Below are 24,506 nucleotides of genomic sequence, written 5' to 3'. Positions count from 1 at the left end.
TTGCTGTTTCTGCTGCTGACAGTCCTGGAGGGCTGAGCTGATCTGAGACTGTAGCTGTTAAACAGATCAGAGGAGAGAAGGTCAAAGGTTATGAAGTTATGGAATAAGCAAAATTGCTGCCATTTTACTAATGAAGCCCTAATAATATCTATTTAACCTCTAGAACAACCTGGCTGCAGACTGATTTATAGATCCAAAAAACTCAAAGGGGTTAACTCTATATAATAGTTTGATGTTAAACCTCTAGATCTAGAATTATAAGACTGGGATATCAAGGCAAAGAAAACTCAGTAGCTGCTGGTAGGGGCCATTCAGGGGCCTCCAAACACTCAGGGGCCTCCAGACACTTAGGGGCCTCCAGACACTCAGGGGCCCCTAGAAATGGTTTAATTGTAACACAGACCATAGATCTAAGCCTGTAGCATCATTTATAGAGAATGACAATGTTATTATATTTTATTTAATGCATCAGCTGAGAAAAATAAATAGTACATTTAGGATTTAATTAGGACGTTTACTTTGTAAAAGTTTAAAGAATCGTCTTGATAGTTTGACTGTTGTGTTACCATGGCAACAATATGGTGTAATCTTTGTGTTTGAATTGGGTTTGTTCACAAATACATCACAGCAAATAACCAATAATCAGTGATTGATTTTAAACTCGGCCAATAAACCTGGTCTCCCTCTCACAGATTCACCTGATCGATATTTAAACATGTTAGTGATGCTGAGGTTCTTAGTAGGACGGGTTCCGGAGGGAGGGGGGTTCTGTCTAAGGCCCCATATTACCTTGGGCCGGTCCTGGAGGAACAGCTGCTGCAATGCGCATCTCTGGAATCTACCTGGAATCTACCTGGAATCCCCTGGTGGCCCCTATGTCAGTCCGCCGATGTTTTGGAGACATTTTGGTTCATTTTATTGCGACATGTTTGGTTTTTTGCTGCGGTTCTAATTATTGCTACAATCTTTTCTCTGATGTTTATTTTGTGACTCTAAATGGGCCGAATCTTCCTTTAACACTTGAGGTTCTGCAATAACTTCTATTTACAGCCGCAAACCTCCAGCCCAGATCCCATCAGCAGCGGCTTTAACCCGCCTGGTAGAAACGTTAAGGAGAAGCAGAGCGAACAGAGAGCAGGTGGTACCAGGTGGTACCAGGTGGTACCAGGTGGTATCGGGGCTTCGAGCTTGCGGTGATATCGCAGTACCGTGTCTTATATCAGGACGTCTGATATAAAGACAGATATTCTTTATATCTGTCGGTGGACCGACTCAAGCTGCTTGCGAACCGGGCCTTTAGCAGAATGATGAAGTTAAAGTCAGAAGTTTCTCTGCAGCTGAAACATTTCTGGGTTTAGTGGCGAGGCGGGTTTTGTCCTGCTATTGCAAGGACGATTATAAAAATATAAATAGAAACAGTTTTTCTAACGTCAACATCAGACCTACGTTTTTATTCACAAACCAGTAGGCTATATGAAAAAATATTCTTGCCCATAATTTGATAGTTAGAGGACACAGATCCTCCTCCTCCTCACCATGGACCAGGAGTCTGAACAACATGGAGGCTCTGAGAGTCACTATTAGACTGAGGGCAGCCAGACTAGTTTATTTTACTAAATTATTATGTTTAGCTAAATATTATTGCTGACGGGCACAAACAGGCCTTCTGACATACAGATAAAAAAAAAAAAAAGGAAAAAAAAAACCCCTCAAACAGGGCGCTAAGGCATCAAGGATAAAAGGGAAAGGGGCTCAAGCCCCCTTCACCCCCCTCTGCACGTCCCTGCCCAGAATGTCACTTTAATTTTTGATTGACCGATTTTGTTGGTTATCACTGCTCTCTAAACACCATCCCGAAGTTTTCCTGAACCGTGTGACGCATGAACACCGGATGTTTCCAGCTGGCATTAATTAGTGAGTGGGTCCACCCCGCCTTTATAAAGGAGACGCGCCCACTGCCGCGCTCTGTGTCCACGCAGGCGAAGATGAGCTACGGATCTGATGTGTTCTCCTCCTCCTCCTACAGGAGGATCTTCGGGGATTCTCCCCGTTTCGCCTCCTCTCCGTCGCGCGTGTCCTCCCGCGGAGGAGGCAACCGCTCCTCCTCCCTGTCCCGCACCAGCATCTCCTCCGTGGGCTCTTACAGTAGAAAGTCGGCTCGTTCCTTCTCCGCTCCGCTGGAGGCCTTCGACCTGACCCAGAGCAGCATCCTCAACAATGAGTACAAGATCATCCGCACCAACGAGAAGGAGCAAATGCAGGGTCTCAATGACCGCTTTGCCATGTTCATCGAGAAGGTGCGCAACTTGGAGCAGCACAACAAAGTGCTGGAGACCGAGCTGGTGGCGCTGCGCCAGCGGCAGGCAGAGCCGTCCCGCCTGGCGGAGGTCTACCAGCAGGAGATCCGAGAGCTGCGCTCCCAGCTGGAGGAGCTGAACGGAGAGAAGTCCCAGCTGGTGATAGAGAGGGACAGCATCGACGACGACCTGCAGAAACTCAGGGAGAAGTACGAGGAGGAGTTCCGCGCCCGGGAGGAGGCGGAGGCCACCCTCAAGGCTTTCAAGAAGGACGTGGACGACGCCACCATGGTGCGCCTGGACCTGGAGAAGAAAGTCGAGTCCCTCCTGGACGAGATCAACTTCCTGCGGAAGGTGCACGAAGAGGAGGTGGCCGAGCTGACCGAGATGATCCAGGCCGCGCAGGTGTCCGTGGAGATGGAGGTGGCCAAGCCGGACCTCACCTCCGCCCTCAAGGAAATCCGCAGCCAGTACGAGTCCATGGCGTCCAAGAACCTGCAGTCCGCCGAGGAGTGGTACAAGAGCAAGTTCGCCGACCTGACGGTGCAGGCCAGCCGGAGCAACGACGCCATCCGAGCCAGCAGGGAGGAGGCGAACGAGTTCCGGAGGCAGCTTCAGTCCAAGACCATCGAGATAGAGAGCCTGAGGGGGACCACCGAGTCTCTGGAGAAGCAGCTGAGGGAGATGGAGGACAGGCACAGCATGGAGATCAACACCTACCAGGTAACTCCTGCTTATTTATGTATGTGTTTATTTATTTATTGTGATGATGTAACGTTAACGCAAGAGTCTGGATGAAAATCGATGAACTGATTTCATCTGAGTGATCAATTATATATTTATGGAATAGAACAGGAATATTCTGCATTGTCCCACAATGGGGACATTTCTGTGCAGCGGAGTGACAGACAATAACAGCAAATAGACTCGCAAGAAGATAAAATAAACGAAAAAAACAAACAAAAATAAAAAAAACTGAAAAAACTGAATTAAGAATATAAATAAACTAAAAAAAAATGGAACAAAACCCGATTTAAAAAAGCCACAATGATTAAAATTACTTTAAAAAGAATACATATTTTCAGTACTTTTTTTTATCTCTGCTAATCTGTTAGATTTTTTTTATTATTGTAGTTGTATTTATTTATTGAGCATTTGTGTTGTTTTTCCTGTGTAGAACCATAAAACTCGCTGTGCGGATGAGCTGCAGTTGCTCTGTCCTTGGTGCTGAAACACTCCCCGGAGAGAAACACACTCCCCTGCATCAGACAACGCCCACCGAATACACACGATCTACCCGAATTTACAGTCATTTCAATCCCTTCCATCAGTTTTCATCAGAAAAATTAACTTAAAAAAAAGAGAAAAGAATCCAAAAATGTTTCAAAATATGTCAAAAATATAAAACATTTATTTATTTAACCATATGAAACAACACAATTGGCATACAAAGGAGTATGCCTTTGTATGCCAATACTTTAGAGTCAAAGTATTGCGGTTGCAAAATATTATTAACCCTGAGCTCTGATATATTAATCCTGCTTAGGAAAGCATGGCAGAGCTGGAAAATGACCTGAGGACCACCAAGAGTGAGATGGCTCGACATCTGAGGGAATACCAGGACCTGCTGAATGTCAAGATGGCTCTGGATATAGAAATCGCTGCATACAGGTATGATCGCTCACGCTGGCACCTCACAGAAACGAAACACTCAATTCTTCTATACGGCTTAGTGCTTTATTGCATTTATGGTTTGTGTTTCATTGTGCGTTCTCTCTAAACCCTCCCATCTGTGTGTCTCCCTCTCTGCAGGAAACTCCTGGAAGGGGAGGAGACCCGCATCGGAACAGGCATCGCCTATTCCAGCCCCTCTATAAGCACTGGCGTTGGGCAGGGCTACAGCTACCAGACCCGCATCTACTCTGGCTCCGGCAAGACCTCCAAGAAGGAGGGCAAGGAGGAGGAGCAGCCGCAGAGCAAGCCCACCGGGAAGGTGTCGCAGCGCGAAGTTTACGAGGAGACCGTCGTGACAACCAAGAAGATGGAGAAGCAGCAAGAAGACATCCCTACCAATCAGAAAAACTAGAAACCTCCTCTAAGCCTGGGTCTGAAACCACTAAACCTTCGCTCTACCCCGCAAACACACGCCTCTTTTCGTCTCCCGTCTGCTTATTCTTATTCAAATCCGTCATAACGCCACAGAAGCAATCACTTTAATGCAACAAATTTCATTCACAAAGTCATGGCTGAACAAGAGCAGGCACTTTGGTAGCAGTCTTCATCACAAATGTTGCGTCATCATGTAGGAGAGACACAGTGAGAAAATTTTTTACCTCAAGCTGTGATGTAATCTCAACACATATTGAGGGACATGCGTTTGACTGTTAGGATGCACAATAACACACACACACAATAGAAAGATAGTTGGAAACACATCAGCTGGTGTTGTACTTTATCACTGACAGTGTCAGGAAGAAACAGTCTGCCTTACATAGCGAAACAGTCCAACATCATATAAACTTATGGTTTTCAGTTGAGCTATTCTGTTTTCTTCTAATAACAGTAGGTGGCCAGAAAAAGGGGTGATGTTTTTGTTTTAATTTATTAACAATGTTCCTGTGTCTTAGCATTACTATTTTAATGAAGCTAAGACTCGAAGCGAGGAGCTTCTGAAAATGTATTACTTGAGCTTTATTTGCATGTTTGTGCCATGCTTGACTGATTCTTCATCTCAGTGCTCATTCGGCTTGAGGTCGTTTGAACATGAAATGTTAGCACCGCTTTTGTCAACTTTAGGCTGATAATGTGAATATACTGAAAAGGATCATCTTTAAAGCACTTAAGTAGAAATGAATCACCTAAGCTGGGAACGAGTAACTATTTGCACAATGTTTTACCAAGGATGCAAGGGAGAAAACATTTTTACAAACGTGAATCCAATTTGTAATTGATATAAAACGAATAAATAGTGTTTTTCAGTCTGGTTGAGTATGTACATGGGATCATTATACTTCAGCACAAATGCATGAGATTCTGTTTGTTTCATGTCTCTGGGTGTGATTTATCGTATACATAGATCGTCTCCATGAACCCCACAATCACATCACTGAAGCCGTGCCGACCGCGACGAAAACCCAGTGGAGCTAAATGAAAACCTGCTGGCTCACAGAAACAACTCGACCTCGCTTCTTAATAACTGTGGCCATGACTGGATCAAATGTCTGTTGTAGTAACTACTTCACTCTTAGAGTAACTATGAGACTTGTAGCTTATTTATATTTTATTAATTCCTGCTTGTGCACTGCCTCACCCCCAGGTCACGGCGGTCAATGCCGTGACGAACTGCACTCACGTCTTCACAAGTAGAAGCAAAGAAACTACTGATTGTACAGCTAGCTGCTCTGGTTTTTGGTTGTGTTCACCTGAAGCTTGTGACGAGTATCTTAGTACTGTATACATGTGCTTCTGCACAGTGGCCTAACATGACCGGAACGACGTCGGGGCATTTTGGTTTTATGGAATGCTGTCGCTGTTTATGTAATACTCGCTTTGACAATGGATGAACGGCTCATGGTTGCAAAGCCTTACACTAAAAACCAAAAAAAAAAACAAAAAGCAAACCAACAACAACAAACAAATGTCACCACAACTGCGGCACTGCCAAACTTTTCTAAATGCACATTTTTCTCAATAGGAAAAAAACCCCAAAACAAGTACAATATGTCACCAATCCATAGTCAACCGTCAATACTGAAATATATCGTAGAAGAAATACTGTAGGATGTAAAACGCCTTAAACACCAGCAGCTTCTGGTTACATGTTCAATGTGTATATTTCAGTCCAGTGGGGTGTTTTCATCTTCCATCATATCTTCAGTAGTGTTTATTAGAGTTACCGTTACTACTAAAGCATAGGGATTGAATGTAGTTGACATGCTGTTCTCTTTACCGTGACTGCTATATATGTATTGCCGTATGACACCATATCAATAAAGACTTGACCTGACCGAGGCTGCATGTGGTTTCATTGTGTCTCACTGTCTGTGTGCTGGATAATCTAAACATTTTGAGCATATTCTTCTACCATGTAAAAGCTTCAAATAACAGTTTTGCATCTTTATATTCCTTAATCATTGATATCCTCAAAGTAATGAACAATTATATTTAAAAAAAACAGCTGAACTGATTTAAATTATCTTTTTAAGACACCCTATTATATTACGACAACGTCAGACAAATGTATTCATCCCCCAAAACCTTTTCTCATTTTGCCATATTATAATCTCAGATTTCAGTGAAGTGAAGTATGGCAGGTTTTTTTGGTTCTGCCCTCATCCACCTTTCACTACAGTTACAGCCGCAGTATTTTTAGGGTCTGTCTCTGCCAGTTTTAAATATTTGCAGGCAAAAGGTTCAGTACACCGGATGGACAACATCTGTGAACATTAATTTTCAAGTATTTTCTTTTGTAAAAATTTTTTCAATTGGATGTAGGTTTGGACTTTGACTGTGCCACTCCATTTTAGTCCTGGCTACATCTTTGCTATATTTTTAATCTTCCTATTAATCCTGACCTGATTCCTTATCCACGCAACATGAACAATACAATCTTCAAGACATTTCTTGTATTTTTTTTTTTTTTTTGTCTCTCGGGCCCTTTGTACAGATGGATTTTTATAAATGTGATGGATAACTTGCTCCAATTTGCCACGTTGACCTGTACACTAAAATCTTTTCTCTCCCAAACCTCAACATCTCCATCTTCACAGATCAGGCCTCCTTTCCTCTTTCAGCTGGGTGGGACAGATTTGCGTGTTTGCCCATGACGCAGATTGCAGTTCTTCAAAGATTTATACCCCTGCAGTGCTGCTGAGTGGAGGGTGGGGCATGAGGACCCATAACAGGGCTGTTATTTAATAAAATCCTTCAGTACCTCGTCAAACTTGAAAGAAGCTGCTCTCAGCTGCACTTCAGGCCGTTTGACCTCACTTCATAAGCACAAAAAGCCCTTGTGAGCTGTCAAAGGGCACGTCCTCCTCCATGCTGATTAAAACCTCCAATTAAAACCCTCTTCAGTTCAATTCATGTAAATTCTACTGCAACTCTGGATGTTCCCCAGTTTATTCCACAAAAACTAAAATCAAACTTGCACCAAATTCTGGACTCAACATTTGATTCAGGGGTGTTCAACTCAAGTCCTCTAGTCCAGCATACCAGGAACAAATGTAAAGATCATTATCAGGCTGATGCTTAACACAATGTACTGCTGAAGAGGTAAATTATCTATCTGAAAACCATGCAGAAAACCAACTATTTAGGATCTGAGTTGGACACCCTGAGACTTTTTGGACAAGCCAAAGTTTTTCCATGTTCTTATTGCATCATTTTGGGGAATCTGCATTAAATGCAGCTTCTTCTTTCCGTCCTTAGATAACACTACTGACACTTTTGTGTGGTACTCTCCTTCGGTAGCCAATCTGTCTCAAGGTTCAGCATGTTTGTGATGACAGGACACAAACAAAAAGTGTAAGTATATGCTTCCTCATGGACATCTAGAATATTTCTGACCTTTCAGTCTGCAGACATCCATGAACCTTCCACCACAGTAAATGTCCATCTTTTTTATGTCCTTCCAGCTACAACCTTGAAGAAATAACTGCAAGCGAGGAGAATGCTTTATGTTGTGTGGGATGATAATTTTGTCTGCACCTGACTTTGATGTTAGTAGAGATGAGCTTCAGTGAGGAACAGATTGATTATGAATTTGCTTAGTATTTTTGTCCACATAATTGGACTGACAATTGAAATCTTCCTTGAAATCAAACCAGTTGGTGAGATGTCCTTCCATGTAAAAAAAGAATCCCAACAATTTCTATCATTACATTGAGTTGGAATATATTTTAGATATTTAAAGACACATCTCAGCTTTATTTCTACCAGGTAGCAAAGAGTTAATTGGTGGGTAATGTTGTCATAGATTCTGTTGCTGAGCAGCAGGCACCTCAGGGAGTGATTTCTCCCAGAAACACACAGTGTCAAGACAGATCTGTGTGAAAACTGAGCTGTGTACACTGATACAGAACCTGGATCAAACATAAAAACAAAAAAACAACAAAAACCTTATTTTGGCTAATGGATCTCTGACTAACGTGGCTAAACACCAGAGTCATGAAGGGCTTAAAATAATTTGAGCAAAAACTGAAAGAGAAGGTTTTAAAAAAATCTTGAACCTAATTTATAAAATTGCCTGGTTCAAGCTGTTTTCTGGATGAGGGAAAAGGTGCTGAATCACTTCGAGGTAGGGTCATTGTGTGTTAACCATGACATCAGCGCCATCTTTTCCTTTTTTATATATATATATAAAACTTGAAGCTATTAATAGAGTAACTGCCAGCTGAGCCACTCAGACAGACAGAAAGACAGAGGAAAGGAGGGTACAAAGGGGAAGGGCACATCCTTTAGTCTTGACCTCCTTCTGTGGCACTGAGGGTGTTCAACCTCAGAAACATAATTACATTTCTGCCACATCCTGCTTATCAGAAAATGGAGCGGGTGGCCTGGTGATTGTTCCTGAAAGGTTTTCAGTGAATTTTATAAGGGGCAAATATTTGACACAGGGGGAAATGTTAATTTCTTTAGAGAAATTATGATTATTTTCTTTTTCTTTAAACTTAGTTGGAGATGAAACAGTCAAACAACCTGAAATAGAAATATGTTGCACATTTACGTTTGGTCAGGGGGGGTGTCCTGCCCCAAGTGGAGGAGTTTAAGTATCTCGGGATCTTGTTCACGAATGGGGGAAGAAGGGAGCGGGAGATCGACAGGCGGATTGGCGCAGCGTCTGCTGTCAAGCGGGCGCTGTACCGGTCCGTCGTGGTGAAGAGAGAGCTGAGCCAAAAAGCGAAGCTCTCGATTTACCGGTCGATCTACGTTCCCACCCTCATCTATGGTCATGAGCTTTGGGTCATGACCGAAAGAACGAGATCGCAGATACAAGCGGCCGAAATGGGTTTTCTCCGTAGGGTGGCTGGGCTCTCCCTTAGAGATAGGGTGAGAAGCTCAGTCATCCGGGAGGGACTCAGAGTAGAGCCGCTGCTCCTTCACATCGAGAGGAGCCAGTTGAGGTGGCTTGGGCATCTGGTCAGGATGCCTCCTGGACGTTCCGGGCACGTCCCACCGGGAGGAGGCCCCGGGGAAGACCCAGGACACGCTGGAGGGACTATGTCTCTCGGCTGGCCTGGGAACGCCTCGGGATTCCCCCGGAGGAGCTGGAAGAAGTGGCTGGGGAGAGGGAAGTCTGGGCCTCCCTTCTGAAGCTGCTACCCCCGCGACCCGACCTCGGATAAGCGGAAGAAGATGGATGGATGGATGGATGGATGGATTTACGTTTGGTGATATTTCCGAAGACGTCTCTAAATTAAAGAGAAGACCTCTGTTATTGTGTGTTGACCAACATTTAGCACTTCACAGGTAGCAAGCTATAAAAGGATGAATATAATAAAAGTCAAACACATTACTCATTGCTGAATGAGAACCAGTTTCTGAGGTGAGATAGAATGTGATTAATAACATCCTCCTTAAAATAAATGATGATAAAACACAAATCAGAGCACATACACTAAATGTTAGAGGCGTGGTGTGTTTCTAGGTTTAGCTGTCTGGATCAAACCCTGGAGAAGAAGGAAGTCACCCTGACGTGTGAAGCTGCAGCACTGACAGCGTACGGATCAGATGAACCGTGATCCTCTGAGAAAAATCCGATGAAAGAAAAATCCGTTTCTCATTCAAATATTTCAATCCTCTTCAGGATACTTTCTAAAATACATCCTCCAACGTGCTAATAGGCCGCTCTTGTAATAATCACCTTTAGATGTAGCTTAATCATTGTGATCCATAGAAAAATGCTTTTCTTTCTCTCTGTTATGCAGTAAAGTTCAGCTAAAGTAGGATATAGTGAATTAGCTTTTGACATTAAACCATCTTGACATCACTTTCTGAGTTGGAGCAGTCCATGACATGCCAAAGTGTCGCAGGCTCCGTATTCAGCTGAGACTTGTTATTCTGGAGACCTGGGAGGACGCAGCAGTGCTGCAAAACAAGCTTCACCCACAGGGGCTGCGTCTGTACAGCAGCTTTATGCTGAAGTTTGCATCTAAAAGGATGAATATAAACGACCCGAAATTAAACCTGGACTAATCGTCACATTTTACTGACACTTTACTTTCTGAATCTGCCTAATTTCAAGTGGTGGTAGAAGAACTAGGCACTCCACGACAAGCAAGGAAACTTAGAATTAATTCAACTTTGAATTATTTAAATCTACTTTGTCTTAATATAGAAGCTGAAATGATAAACTAGCGTTGCCAAATCTAATGGATGTCTTCATAGACCCACAGTGTACCAGTATGGCCTGAAATATAGTTCTTAAGTGAGAGGGTTGTGCTGCTGCTGCTGCTGCTTCATGTATAATGGAAGAGCTGAAACCTTTCTGGGAGTTATTCAACATCCAGTTTGCACATGACACAGCAGTTTGAGGCAGGAAGCTTAACACGACTTTAAAAATACACCACAGATGATCCAGAAAAGAGCTTGGAAACATGCTTCTGAATATTTAAGTGATTAGTAAGAGCAGTGATAATAGCAGCAAGTAAAAAAGGAGCGACTACTGATCAGAAGATCAAAGTTTCAGTCACAATGATGCGTCACACCGGCTTTAGATGTTTCTGCTTCAGACAAATGAATAAAATATTAATCATAGCATTGTTATCAGAGTAAAAGAGCAAAACTCATTAGCATCTTCCAACTCAAACTTATTGCGAAATTTTGCAGAGCAGTCACAGACCCCGTAACAAAGCACAACGTTATGGCCGATTGGTAAATGTCACAGTTTTGAAACAAATAGTTTGGCACTTTATTCATTTGTCATAAAATTCTGTTACCTTCAGAAATTCTCCGTAATCCAATCCCAAAATATCACAGCATGTTCCAAGTCACAAATGAGGATGGCTCATTCATCACTGTATGCTGTGCTGCATGGGAAGGTTTTGTGTTGCATATCTGGATCAGATCTGTGAAAGTTCATTTCCGTTGAAGCGGATCAGGTAAGAAAACCAACAGGTCAGAAGAGCTTCAATCATTAATCTTCGATCCCAGACGATGTGAATGTTGGCTACATTATTAAAGCCATTAATAACTGTGAAACATTAATTTTTCTTGTGAAGTCACAGCTTTATGCTCATGTAGCTAAATATTTTTACAGCCCATCTGCAATTTTGTTATGAGTTTTGCACTTCTATCTTCAATTACTTACACCAGATTGTCTTAGTTCATCCATAGTATACAAAATAAGAACATTATTATCTGCTATCAAATATTTCACTGATTCTTTATAAGATGTCAGTTTTAAAATCATGTTTTTGCTTTTACGTACCAGGTTCTAAACCCTCTTTTACTTGCAAAACACAAAATAGACAGACATTTATGACACATGCTTTGAAACGACAGGTCTATTCAAAGTAGTCAGTGAATTTCACAAAAACAGAGAAACTAAACAAACTCCTGTCTGTCACTCTTTTTGTTTCTACGTGTTTTTTTTTTTCAACTCCAAAATTATTGTTGGAGCACCACAGAGTTTTTTTTTTTGGCCTGCCATGATGGTAAATGGATCGAACTTATATAGCGCCTTTTCAGTCATTTTGACCACTAAAAGTGCTTCATTTTCAAAGTTACATTCGCACTCATACACAGATTGGTAGGCAACTTGGGGTTAAGTGCCTTGCCCAGAGGCACATCAACATGTGGCAGAAGGAAGCTGGAATCAAACACCTCCTGATCACAAGACAACTGCTCTACCCACAGAGCCACAGTTACAAACACTTTCCAGCTTTGTGTCATTTCAAAGAGAGTGCACCATGTGCAAAGGTTTACATGCTCTCATCCTCAGCACGACTGGTACTATTTTGGGTAGCGGTGTGATTGCACAACAAGCAACTTAAATTCGGAAACATTTTTTTGTAGATTCTGACTTATTTATAATTGGCATGTATTTAATAATTCCCAACTCCTTTTGGCAAAATTAAACACCTTTAAGTATTCTTCATCAATTTCCAGGAGAATGAATTTCAGTTCTTTCCAGAAGCTTAATGTCAATTCTCTTTATCAATCCAAAATATGTTTTACTGCCAGCACTGAATATGCTGGCAGCAAAAATCCCAATCTTTATTTAAATTTATGCCACTAATATCACTGTGTTCAGGTATTTACAGCACAGAGCAGTCAGTTATGTACAGTACAGACCAAAAGTTTGGACACAACTGTGTGTCCAAACTTTTGGTCTGTACTGTACGTCATAGAGCGGTTCACTAAGAAATCTGTTTCCATTTCTTGAGCTGCTTTATATCCGCAACTCTTTGTGGATGCAGGATGGGCTTAAGCCCATCCCAGCTGCCGCTTGGCAAGAGGGCAGGGTACACAACAGATTGATCCTCAGTCTGTCACACAGCCAACACAAATACAAGCAACATCCACCAATGTACTCCATCATAAGATCAATTTGGAGTCCTCAATAAACCTGGTATGCATGTGTCTCAGCTGTGGGAGTAAACTGGGAAAATCAATGCGCGTTGTACACGAGAACATTGATAACAAAATGATAATAAACAGAATAGATGGCTGTTGCTTATTGTGAGCTGAAAAATGTAAATTGGTGGCATCATCCCACAAAATCTGTCTAGTCTCACCTTGTTTTCCCCCCTAATATACGTAAACACTCATCTGCCCACTACATCAATGTTTCTTTATTAATGTGCGGCAGCAGAGGCTGTTTAAACCGAAAAAGGACACAGAAGGACACTTTCCTCCCCAACGGAGCTCTGTAGGTTGAAGGAGTAAAGATGAACTGCCCCCAGAGACCACCTTATTGACAGATGATCCTGTGTGCCACAGAGTCTTTAAACATCCAGACGTGCACAAGACAGCTGTGTGGGGGTAACTGGGGCACGGCCAGTGAGGAGAAGAGTGCAGTCCACCCTCCTGCACCACCAGCAGCAGCGAGAGAATGTTTCTTTTATCCTGAAAGCTAACCTTTAACTGATCATCCCACTCATCTGTCATGCTTAAGCACCTGGGACAAAGTAGAGATGAACGGAAATTAGAACTGAGGTTTCTAGAATTTTTTTATTTATTTAAATATTAAATGAACATGGATGAGATAAGGATAGACAAGAGGAGGGAGGATAAAGAGAACAGTAGAGAACACATGCATGTCTGCTTCTCAACTACAGAAAGAGAAGAAAAACAAAACAAAAAAAACAACATCAGAGAATGAAGAAACCACAGCGGTGGCTGCATTGCGTTCTTTACAAGAATGAAAAAAGGGCAGAGTACACAACAGATTGATCCTCAGTTCGTCACAAGCCAATAAAGTTTCTTCTGCTTTGAACGAGCTTCGGGATTCCTGTTGTGTCCTTACAGCCTGGCACCAGACGTTTGTCTGCTGCCAGGTCTGTTGCAAGGTTTTGCCTGCTCTATTAGCATCTCGTCAAAATGCAAAGTGTATTCAGTGTTCAAGGCGTGAAGGTCGGCCATGTTTGAACATGTCCATTTGACAAATAGGAAGAATAAAAAGCAATTTCCTGTCCAGCAGGCTGAAAGTTTTTACAGTAAAGATGTGATAAATCATTGTTTGTCTCAAAAGGATTTGCAGAGATAAATTCTAGGCTTTTCAATAGCTTAAATTCAAATGTAAGCAAAAAGGTCACCTCTAATGTTCATCTTATCATTTGCATTCTATGTATTAAAACTATATGTCTCTGTTAATATAAAGTTATTTTTGACTATCCAAAATTTTAGGGAAAAAATGAAAAAGCAGCATTAACATAAATCTGACAGTTGAGTTTATTGTTTGTTGAAACTGTATTTTTTACTGCAGCAGCATTTTCTTACTCAAAGATTTTTTGAAAATCAGCACACGTCTGCATTAACTGGACAACATGTTCTCTTGTCTTCCCCATCTTGAAGAAGAGCTAAGGGATCCCAGGATTTCTGTTTAGTGTAAACTTATAAAGTATGCCTAAAACAAGAGAATGTTTCATACAGATGATTCAAAACAAACATTTTCTTACCATTGTTTTATTTTTCTCACCACCAAACAGATTAAAATGTTTGTAAAATGTAAGATTATGCAACCAAATCCCCATTTTTGTTATTTTGTTTCATCTTGCGGTATATATTTTTTTTGTTTGGCTAGCAGTCTATGAATTTCCAGTAAAACCAGTTATCATGCACTTATGTTCCTATTAGGGCATAAGCAATTTTTAAGATGATTTTCTCTTAGATATGTCCAAGAAGCAGCTTGAATGTTGCTGCCGTTTTGCTTCCTTTCTGTGTATTTGCTGTCTGTCCTGCCTCATCCCAGTCTGAAGTCTCGTCTGGCAGGAAGTGCTAAAGTAACAGCGCCATCACCACCTTGCTCCCACGAGCCCACATGAGCAGAAAATTTCAGCTTGAACCTTGAAACCTGCATAAAAAAACATTAATATTAGTGACAGACTGCTGCTGAAAATGCTGAAAGACTCCCTGAAAGTGAGTTATGATTTCAGTCCTAAAGCCTAATTACAAGAAAATCTGATCATTCGCAAATGTTGGCTATTAGCAGAATTTGCTGTGTCAGAGACAATAATTACATGTGTCATTGGACAAATTTTTTGATCATAGCATATTTGTTTTTTGATTCCAATGCATTACTCACAATGGGCAGAGTGTCTAGAAATTTTACTCAAATAATAGTACCGATAATTTACAAAAGTAATGCTCAAGACTGATTAAAAAGTACAGTGTAATAAAATTACTCCTAAAAACACATTTTATTCACATTTTAACAAATTATTCAGGTACACATAACTGACCCAGCTCTGCAAGAACCTCGAGTCATGCTTAAAGTGAGCACATCTCATTTCTTCTTCTTCTTCTGTCATGGGACGCTGACGATGCCAAAACAGCTCAGACCACCAGTCACTCAGGAGGAGTGGATGCCTTCGTCTGCTGCCAGTCTGTAAAGACACAACAGGAATCCCGAAGCTCGTTCAAAGCAGAAGAAACTTTATTGGCTTTCCAGAACACATTGCTGCATTCCTCTTCTTCTAGTCTGTCTGAGCTGTGAAGTGCCGCAGTTTGCAGATCTGAGATAGTTTCAATCCATAAACCACTGAACACCTCCGCGTTTGCTCCAGCTCATTTTCTGCCCTTCATCAGCACCGCAAACACTCAATGCAGCTCCCACAGCATGAATTGTGTGTGTGTGTGTGTGGGTGGGTGGGGGGTGTTTGCCCTGCTCACCCATCTCCCAAAGTGCTGACTACAGTCATTCCATACCTCCTGGCAGTCTGCCTGCAGGCTGATATAGTGTGTCACCATTCGCACATAAACAGCTATTGATCGGCTGGAAAACACCAAAAGCTTTCCATTAGCTTGACATGAGTGTATTTCAGATTGCCTGTGGGACTTGAGGCTGAAGACTCAATCAGACATTGTGCCTGACTGCTGAACTGTTAAAATATTTACCCACCACGGCGATGTAGATACGGACAAACATCCTGCCGCCTGACGTGATGGTATGTTTCTTCCAGTGTGTGGTTGTAGCTGTGGAAAACCTCATGTGTGTGTGTGTGTGTGTCAGTGAGGCTGCAGATCTATACGCTCACACATCGTAATTAAAGAGCCAATCGATGAAGCTGCTTTTAATTGGAAAACCGTTTATAATACATTGTACGGAAAGACAAAGAGGACATGAATCATCTGTATCTGGCTATAGATTAACATTTTACCTGGAGCAAAGTTTAAGATTTTCTGAGCAGTGAAGTTAGAGTGTCATGCATTAAATATTCACTCCCTGACTGTCCAGCATATTAGGATTATCTGTGGCAGACCAACACAAAGCAGCACATAACTGTGAAGAGGAGAAAAAAAAAAGTGATGCATGGTTTACAATTTAGAAAGTCAATTCAATTCTCTTCATTTTGTCCTCAAAGGTCAATTCATTTGTAACAGGTAGTGGTGATGGTCAGCACATTCACGCAAGCTTTTTACACAAAGATTAATAAATATCCATCTGAAATAAAAGTCTAAAAATAAAATTTGATAAGTAATACATGAGCTAAAAATGAAGTTGGATGGCAGAAGTTCGATAGGAACCTTAACTCAGGACATTAAATCTAGTTTGTCTAAAAACTCAATGACTGTAAGGATAAAAAGAGTGCTTCAATCTGTCCGTTCTGCACCTGAAGGGAGAAGATTACACTGAGCACGTAGGAACCCGAAAAGTTTTTTTTTGGTTTGGATTCAGAACTGGACTTAAATACGTCTATAATGTTGTTCTATTGTATCCCAATGGATTTTCTACATTCTTTTGATTACACCCTGTTAGTGATTACAGTTTTTTTTTTTTTATTCAGCCAAAGTCAGTCCTGGGTGAGACCAAGCTGAAATACAAAGCATCAGTGCTTTAACATGCATACTTCTTACACAGCGTTACAAACCCACAGACCTAAGGAACAAACATTGCTCCCAAATAGCTGCATATAAAAATGCACACATGCAAAATGGCGTGTCTGCTACTTTGTGTCCGTCTGTTGTTTTTGTTTGCACAGGTTGGTCAGTCCCCCAGGACTCCCTCCTTCATCAGGTATTCCCCTCCCTTCCTTGTGATTTCCAATGATGCTCATGCAAGGAAACCTTCCTAACACCCTTCAATGACTTCTGTGTCAAGAACACACACACCCACACACACACACACACACGCACGCCGGCACGCACCTACACATACGCCTCAAGGAGAACAAGGACATGAAGCACAAAGAGATTCTCATATGCATTTAGCTGAGATTTCTTTGTGTGAAATTAAAGAGGAGCTGAATATTACCTGCAGAGATCAAGCAGGTTTTTGAATCAGATACTCAGGCCTCCAGAGCTGATTAGGTTTGAGTTTAGGCGCTGCCGACAGATCTCATGAATTAACTAAAGGTCACTATTTTTAGGGCGGAGATGGATCTTTATCAACTGAATGCCCAGGGAATAGATGTTCATGCCAATGCGGCACACGCAGGACCAGAAGGGATGTTATAGTCCTCAGTTCTCTGTAAATTATTCCAGGTTATCAGGGGGATGCTGCATATCTTCTTCGGAAAGTGTAAAAATTTCTCTTTCATCACGTACTCTTTTAGAGCTCTCACTTTTATGCACAGACTCACATATGCAGTGAACGTGTGATCTGTGCTTTAAATATCCATTATATTTCAAGTGATTTCATCCTGTGATGTTAAAGTTTTGATTAATTATACATTTAATTGCAGATGTATTGATTCTGGAGAGGAGGGCTGACCTTTAGCAAATTCAAGCCCGCTCCTTTATCTCAGTCTGGCAGCTGCCAGTCGGGGTGTGTGTGTGTGTGTGTGTGTGTGTGTGTGTGTGTGTGCGTGTGTGTGTGTGTGTAGGAGTGTGTGTGTGTGTGTGTGTAGGAGTGTGTGTGTGCAGATCAGGGTGTGTGATTATCTTCAGAAACAATTGCTGGACTGCAAAGGGAGCTAATTGGTAAACAGAAGCTACAATGACTTGCTTTGCTAACAAAAAGCTCATTTCTGCACTAACAAGATCAAGCGAACATGACTTGCATTAATAGCTGATATAATAATGATGCATTGCACTAAGTGAAATTGGGTTAAACCCATGTAAACGCATGAAGTGAACTTTTTGCATCGAAGCTTTTTGCTAATACTCTTCCAGCTTCCCGGTAGGAGTTGGTTATGGTTCCTTGCCGTGTGGCGCCTGCTCATTAGTTTTAGCCGAGGCCTGCATTATTTATGGTGATAAAGAAACAGTGATGCGCAGCATTGCGCTGGGAGGGACCTGCATCAGGGGTGCTGTTAACGTGCCTGGTTAGCTCTGTCCTCAGAGGGAGAGCGTGGGAGGTGGCTGAGAGAAACCACAGGCTGCGAGATGAAGCTGCAGAGAAAGTGAAAAACACTCCTTCATTTGAAATGCCGATTATTAATAAGATCGGTGTCGGTCGACAGCTCACTCATCACTGGGACTAATGTCATATCAGGATTGAGTTTTTATTGAGTGGTTTGAAACACTGACGCTTCAGAGTGAATTGGTCCTTTTTCTTACATTTTTAGAATTGGATTTTGACCTTCAAATTGAATCTATTTTAGATTTTCACAACATCAATGTTTACACATTCAACCTCACAATAATTTGGTAAAAACGTTTCCTAGCAACCCAGCTTGTCTAAGAGTCTTCTCGTCGGAAATGGTTGATTTAGTTGGTTGATTCTCAGCTAATGTTCAACGTTTTTAATAGCATGAGGACGGGATAATTCCAGAAGCTTAATCGCTCCACTCTAAAACCAATTCCTTCATGTTGGAGTATTAAAATTTTGTCCAGGCTTCCAGCCATTTAACTGGTAATTTCATGTGGTCTTGATGAAGTGGGAAGTAGTCCTCCTTCTCCATTATTCCTTTCAGCTTTGTATGATGCACATCCATAGCTAAAATAAACCCTCAGCATGATGCTGCAACCACCATGCTTGAAAGTTGGCTCAGTATTTTTGACATATTTTCTACCTTCATGGCCAAATAACTCAATCCTAGCTTTTCTCTAAACGGTCTTGCAAATTTCAGTTTTGATTGGAGGGGATTTTGGAACAGGTGGTTCTTTTTTAGTGACCCCCTCTGAGTCCATGGTGATAATAAACTCACTTCTCTACTGACAGAGACTCTGGAGTTCCAGCATTTCTACATGATTTGCAAGAGCCTTGGTGGTTCATGGGTTGTTTCTGAACATTTGGCTCAAGTTCTTTAGGGTTGGATGGTCAAACAGGACAAAGATCCCAAACACACACATCAAAAAATGTTTTGGAACGGATAGAGCAGAGACCTGTTTAATCTGACACTAATACCAGTGATGATTGTAAACTGCTCATCTGATCTGTATATGTGTTTTACATGAAGCAGCTGGTCTTCTCAACACTAGCTATGCTTGACATCCAGAAATTGGGCTCACATTCTCTTACAGAGGGGTTTTAAATATTGCATTCACCTCTGACCTTAACATGTCTGCTTCACAAGCCCTGGCTTTCACCGTAACCTCAAAGGTGAATCATGCCATATCAGAAACATTACTCAGCAGTAATCAGCTAATTTAGCAATGAAGTGATGCAGAATGTGCAGGTGCTGCAACTCATCTTTTTTAGCCTATGTTAATAAAAAAGTATATTCTCTCCACTAAATAAAGTACAGAACATGCCCAAACCTGCCTCTTAAAAAATAGAAAGGAACAGTACTAGTTACACTTCAGTTTTTGTAAGGTGCAAAAAGGTGCACAGTTTTTGTAAGGTAGTGAGAGGGCTGCTAATTTGGTTTCATTTGCAGGCTTGACTAGAATGTGCTGCATTATAAATAGGATTGAATTGATAACTGGATCAGACTGCATGAACTGGATTGATTTAAGCTGAATTTGAATTAAATTGCATTGTAAATGATTAAAAATCTGGATCGGGGCGTGCCGTGGTGGCGTAGGGGATAGCGCGACCCGTATTTGGAGGCCTTCAGTCCTCGACGCTGCCGTCGTGGGTTCAACTCCCGGACCCGACGATATTTGCCGCATGTCCTTCCCCATTTCCTGTCAGCCTACTGTCATTTAAGGGACACTAGAGCCCACAAAAGACCCCCTGGAGGGGTAAAAAATAAAAATAAAAATCTGGATCGGACCTGCTTGTCTCGTGAGATGGAGTTTGTTGTGAATCGGTGCTCTGTAAATAAAGTGAAATGAAACAAAGTGCGAAATTGAGAGAGAAAATTTTGTTTCCCTCGCTTGACACAAACACAAGTCAAAGATTTAACATTATAAGAACACTGACATTGACTGCGTAAGAGAGTGCTTATAATGTGATTGTGTAAACAGGCCCTCAGAGTGATTTTATGCAGCCGCCACAAACACAGTGGGTCCCTCTCACTGTGTCGATGAACACATCAAAGAGGGAGGATATCAACTTAAGACACAAATTTAAGTGAAGTCCTTCATATTGTATTTTAAACTAACCTTTCTTATTTTCTAAAGTGAATCATTTCATGTTTATTCTACCAAACATTGCTCTCCGACATCAATCTGAGGACAACGAACAGTGGTGAAAGAAGAATCATCAGAGTGAAGAAAAAGGACATTAATGTTAGAATCAGAATATCTAAGACCTTTTCGAGCTTTAACAGAATACATTTACAACCAACAAACTCAAGCTTAAAGTCAGAATAACAGATGCAGAGCAATGGTTTGGGTTCAGCTTCTGCTTACACAAAGACAGGAACTCTATAGCCCGAGTAAAAACAAACTCCAGCTTTGTAGTGAAGCCGCCGCCGTCCCTCTCCTTCAAAAACCAGCTGAGCTGCAGGCTGCGTGACGGATCCCGCTTTCCAGTTAGGCCGGTGCTGAATAATGCACAATCCCCACATTCCTTTCCCTGAACCTCGACTCCTCTGGAGCCACAGACCAGCCTTCACACCCATTATTCTGCTTGGATGGGCTCAAGACGCTTTAATGCATTCACGCACTGAAGTACCCACACAGTGGAAAAGAAATACACAACTTCTGCAACGTAAGATATGAAACATGAGTAAATACACAAACATTACTTGGTAAAGAAGTATTTTTCCCTATTTTGTGTTGGTCTGTCATACAAAATACACAGAGGTTTGTGCTTCTAATATGAAAAGATTTAACCAATCTAAAAACGTTTGTATGTCAGGTAAAATCAGGTCAGAATTGAAGAAATCCCATGCAGTAAGTAACCCTTTCTATAAATGTGTTGTTTGCTTGGAGTGACGATTAAAACAGGTGAAAACAGGTTTTACTGTTTCTTCTTCTCATTTGCTGTTTCTCATCCTTCACACCTTCACTCTACACATCTGTCTTTCTACCACCTCTCTCACATACCTTCCTTCCCTTTCATCCTGACAACCTCTGACTTCTCCAGCTCATCCTCTGATGATCTGCCTCGCCCTTCCCATTCCACCCCCTCTCGACCCGCTCCCCTTTTCTCCTTTTGTCTCCCTTCATCCTTTCCTCTTCCTCTTCCTCTCCCTCGCTCTCTTCCTCTTCTGTGGGTTTCGTCTCATAAATTATTTATCTGTGCCTCTCAGTGGGGGGGCTCTGCTGCATTTCTTGGCCAGTTCAGCGAAACCAGTAGGTGATTTCTCATCACCAGCAAAACCTGGTGCTCTCTTTGAGGGTGCAGGTGACTGCAGTTCACCTTACTCACAGTGGAGTGCTGCTCACAACCATGCTGGAAAAGTCAATCTTGAAAGCTGGGAAACCAATATGTGCACCTGTCATACTCAAACATCTTTGTAATAATCAGGTGAGGGTTTATTTTAGCAGATTTAGCTTCAGTTGTGTCTCTTCTGCAGACGGGTCTGTTGAAATGAAACGAAAATATATAAAATAGGCAGGAAACGTGCCACGCCCTGGTCTACACTGCCAGGACTACGTCACATAGGCAGACACACGCAGGCGCAGCTCCACAGGGCGCATTTCTGCTCCAACATTTCCTTTGTTTTCATTCATGAAAAGCTACAAAAATAATACAATCTGTTTTTCCTTCACCTGACAGTAGATTTAAACATGTTACTGGCTCAGTTCTCAGCTGCCCTTGAATCAAGCTAGCAAAACATTACTCCAGCTATATGTACAGCATCTTTTCTTAAACGAGAGGAATTAAAGGGTTCACAAACTGTGTCTTTTTGTACGTTTTTTTTTTTTCCTGTGTGCTTGACAAACATCCTGACTCTGTGGGGATGCCACACCCTTGCACCATCTGACAGAGAAGAAATGGGGATGTTGGGAGAATCCTCCAGCTTCCACCACCTGCCCACATACACACACACACACACAGAAAATCCAAGCCAATCATCTCCGAGGTGTGAAAGAAGGGATGGGACTGAACATGCGTCTCTTTTCTCCACCCTCACCCATTTCATTATCACTATGAGACATGCTGGAGCAGCTTTCCATGTACTGGGTATATAAAAAGCAGCAGTAGTCATAAGGTTGGAAAAGTGGAGCTTGAACAACTGAGAAGAAGTAGATCTGAAAATATATCACCTCTTTTCCACATTTATGTTTCTTGCATTGCTTTCATTGCAACATTGGGACTTTCCTGGTGGGTCGGTAGTCAGGGTGTGGCTTGAAAGTGATTTGTGAAGTAAAAGTAAAAAAATGGGCGCGGAAAGCAGAATGGTTTTAGAAATAAGACTATAATTACATATCTGATTAACAACTTTTATGCAACAATAGGCTTCGAATAATAAGTGAAAGTGAATAATTTAGATCAAAATCAAGTCCAGGAACCACCTGATTATCAAACAATAATAGCTAAACAGCTCTCAGTGTCTACTAATAGCTGCTTTATATAAATAAAAATGTTTTTCTTCATGCTTTTTTATTCATAAAAATGACAAAATGACCTAGAGGAAAAAACAAAAAACAAAAACCAACAGAAAGATGCAGAGAATGTATATTTAGGAACCAGCTTGTCTTGAGAAATGTGGAATGAGATGAAATTAGCCTTAAAACTAATTAGGATTAGCTTTAGGACTCAAGGAACAAAAGGGTGTGTGTTCAAACAACTGGCTCGCAATTTAAAGGAGAAGGGAAAATAAAACATTTAAATAAAATAATCCGTCCCAGACCGCTCTCTCCAAATCCTCCAACACTGTAAATATATTGCTGGAGAAACTAAGTGTTGCCAAACTGGTAAAAAGTTTACTTGCAGCTGGGGCTACAAGAATGATTTGGTGAATAGATATTTTTTATTTCAAGATTATCTTCCCCACTCAGTAAATAAATACAATATATTCAAATGTTGGATTATTTGGGGGAAAACAAAAACAGTCAGAGTGAGGTTATACTACTGCAACAAAATCTACATTTACTTTAAAACTTTTTGCACATCTTTACCAAGGCTGTTAATGTGTCTGCATCTGCCATTGCTAGAGAGCAGAAGTGTATTTTTATCCACTCATTTCACTTCAGTCATTAAACAAGTTGTTTGAGAACTAATTGCTGTCTAATCCAATCATCATCAGAAAGGATGAGATGTCAGCAGATTGCTTCTGGTGTCTTTATTGTGTTGCATTTCCATTGAAGTCTTTTGGTTTGTTTTTTTAATATTAAACTACGTCATTGTTCTCCTCAAGCAGGAAGAAACGTTGGGTATTTTTCACAGCCGACCGGGCAGGGAGAACGTTCACTGATCATAAGTCAGATTTTATTTTTCCAAACGACCGTAATGAGCAGTTTTACAACAATCCGAGAAAAGCTGACCACGCCCTGAGCTGCTCATGTTGTCTCACACACTACACCCACAAACTAATGCACCCCATCCCCCCACTTTGCTCTCCTTCGCAAGGAGCAGCGACGCCGCAGTGTTACACAACATCCCGCCGCATCTGAGCCTTCTGTCCCAGCCCTCATCACAGAGCTGCTGGGGCGTCACCTTCATGGAGTCCAGGTTTGGAATGGGCCACGACTTAGGATGGTTAAAAGAAACAAACAAAACAAAAAAAGTCAAATAAAATCAAAACTTGAGTCCGTTTTGATTTTCCAGGTGACAGCTTCACTGAAATGAAAACGTATGCCTGGCTGACCTGAGACCTGCCTCGTCAGCGTCACACATCTGACAGCATGTCTGGCATGTTTACTGAGGCAGGTATGGCGCTTGTTCTGTGCAGGAGCAAAACCCCCCCCACCTCAGCAGAATGCAAAGTGAAAAACATGAATTGTTCTACATGTTTTTTCCCCATTAAAACTGTTGCACTCAAGGTGATTCAAGGTGAACACATTAAAGATTGGATTTAAGAGCTGTAAAGGACACAGGTATAAATGAGCTCTTATGATAGTATGGTATTGTAAAGAGAAAATATAAGTGCAGTTGTAGTAAATCATTATAACCTAAAGACGAGGATTGTGACCGTGACATCTTATGACAAGTCTTAGTAGAAGAAATTAGCAAAACATGTGAAAACATGTGTCCAAACTGGATCTAATTTTGTCGTCTTATTTTTTTTTTTTAATCAGTTCATAAACCAAACTCCACAAACTCAGTGTCCTTGAATTAGTTCTGCCTCAGGGAGTTTCCTGTCTGCCTCCTCATTGTTTCCT

The 24,506-nt window shown here is 41.6% G+C and overlaps 1 protein-coding gene across 1 annotated transcript; it reads left to right on the top strand.

The window, feature by feature from the left end:
• The first annotated feature begins 1,777 nt into the window (after nucleotides 1–1,777).
• inab (internexin neuronal intermediate filament protein, alpha b) lies at nucleotides 1,778–6,308 on the top strand. Its single transcript, XM_028018781.1, has 3 exons — nucleotides 1,778–3,020; nucleotides 3,844–3,968; nucleotides 4,110–6,308. The coding sequence occupies exons 1-3, from the start codon at nucleotides 1,881–1,883 to the stop codon at nucleotides 4,381–4,383; spliced, it is 1,539 nt and encodes a 512-aa protein (XP_027874582.1). The 5' UTR covers nucleotides 1,778–1,880; the 3' UTR covers nucleotides 4,384–6,308.
• Nucleotides 6,309–24,506: the final 18,198 nt, after the last annotated feature.

The sequence above is a fragment of the Xiphophorus couchianus genome, chromosome 5, assembly GCF_001444195.1.
Source record: "Xiphophorus couchianus chromosome 5, X_couchianus-1.0, whole genome shotgun sequence".
In the NCBI taxonomy this organism is placed as follows: Eukaryota; Metazoa; Chordata; class Actinopteri; order Cyprinodontiformes; family Poeciliidae; genus Xiphophorus; species Xiphophorus couchianus.
Note: the sequence above shows the minus strand (reverse complement) of the source record. Positions and strands in the feature narration are given on the sequence as shown.

Coding starts and splice junctions, on each gene's coding strand:
- inab (XM_028018781.1), top strand. CDS start 1,881: ATGAACACCGGATGTTTCCAGCTGGCATTAATTAGTGAGTGGGTCCAC. Junction 3,021..3,843: donor TGGAGATCAACACCTACCAG/GTAACTCCTGCT, acceptor AATCCTGCTTAG/GAAAGCATGGCAGAGCTGGA. Junction 3,969..4,109: donor ATAGAAATCGCTGCATACAG/GTATGATCGCTC, acceptor CCCTCTCTGCAG/GAAACTCCTGGAAGGGGAGG.